The following is a 1,580-nucleotide window of genomic DNA, read 5'->3' on the forward strand; positions in this document are numbered from 1 at the left end:
TGTGGACCACTCACTGTGGTGGTCCACTTCAATGTATCCATCGGTGTGTCTTACACCAATGTGAGGAAGTATCCAAAACGTTTAACAGATAACCTATCTGTTAAATTCACAAGTGGCTTGCAGCCACTTGTACGTGTAACCCCGTTACACGTGACGTCGATAAAACACTCGCTGGCCGACAGCAACACTAGTTGCTGCGCCCGGTCGTCCGCCTCAGTGCGCCCGACCGAATTTATTATCAACAACAATAGCGTAGAAGGAGATCTAACTAAATAAACCTCTTCTAGTCTACCACTCGACTCCAACTACGTCAGCCTCGCCAACGCTAGTCTTCGTCCGCCACAAAGTTCACGTAGAGTCGCCAGCCTCAGTGCCGCCGACTCACGCTTCCGTCAAAAACCTCACTCGTCGAGAGCTGCTGCTCCCCAGTCACTCGCCACGCTCCGCTCGCACTCAAGCACACGCGTCTCGCTGTCTTGGTCTTCGTCCGAGCCAGCCAATTCGGTTGTCTCCTTGCGCTCGACCCCGCAAATTGACTACTGAACGGCTCTCACCGCTCACTCCATCGCCCATCGCTCAGCTTCAATGTCGAGTCGACACGGAGCTGGGTACAACTCGTCCCCACCGTGCCACTCTCCATCGCTTCGGCCACTCACACGCAGCCCCTCATCATCATCACCGCCACCGAGACCTCCTCGGTGCCGCACATCGCCATCAACTTCGCTGTCGCCACACGCCGGCTCGACTGCCTGCGTGCCAACAACCCCACCATCAACGACTTCGCGGTCGCCACACGCCAGCTCAACCACCAGCGTGCCAGCGACCGTCATCACCACAGTCACCAGACCACCACTCATCATCACGCTCAGCTTGACCAGCTGAACACTACCATCGTCCACCATCATCATCAACTGCATAGGGTTCCTTCGGCGTCGACCCACTATTACACGACTTCTCCCACCTCAGAGTCTCCCACGACTCTGTCACCGTAAAGCAACCGATCGTACTCCTTGATGTTGATCCATCGTGCTCCATCGTCCGTCTCACTTCTAACTGCTCCTCGTTCAACTCGCGCCTGTACAGGTCGCACCTCAATCTCGAAGACATAATTTCCTGCGGCGTTACGACGCCGTCGTCGTCGCAGTTCCACAACAACTCCGTCCTGTTGTGCGTCTCCGCTCGCATTCGCCACTGCGCCTCTTGCTCGCTTTGCAGGCCGCGCACCCGTTGTTGCACGCACAGGGGCCGCCTCTGCTCCCACAGCCGTTCTTGCTTCCGCCGCATCACTTTCGAGTTCGACTTCTCCTTCATGCTCGAGCTGCGCCTCGATGTCGGCAGCTACTTCTTTGAGCAAGGTAGCTGAGTAGTGGTAGCTGATCAAGAAGGAGACGTGAGCTAAAAAATTGCTCAGGGGTGCTGCCCACGTCTTCTCGCTCCACCAGATAGTTATCGTAGCTCGCCAGCTCGACCACTCTCACTGGTCCCAGCCCCTGATGCACCAACTTCTTCGCTTTTGGCCCTCGAGGGGGCTTGTACAACCATGCTCTGTCGCCCACTACAAATGTCTTAACCATAGCCAA

General features: G+C 56.2%; 1 protein-coding gene across 1 annotated transcript; it reads right to left on the minus strand.

Annotated features, from left to right (window-relative positions):
• Window positions 1-557: 557 nt before the first annotated feature.
• Window positions 558-1,311, minus strand: IUM83_12583 (reverse transcriptase; the record flags this gene model as incomplete). The annotated part of the gene is made up of 2 exons (XM_067937215.1): window positions 558-885; window positions 962-1,311. 2 exons carry the CDS (start codon window positions 1,309-1,311, stop codon window positions 558-560), a joined length of 678 nt encoding a protein of 225 aa, XP_067790482.1.
• Between the last annotated feature and the right edge of the window lie 269 nt (window positions 1,312-1,580).

Source organism: Phytophthora cinnamomi, assembly GCF_018691715.1.
Source record: "Phytophthora cinnamomi strain GKB4 chromosome Unknown Contig46, whole genome shotgun sequence".
NCBI lineage: Eukaryota > Oomycota > Peronosporomycetes > Peronosporales > Peronosporaceae > Phytophthora > Phytophthora cinnamomi.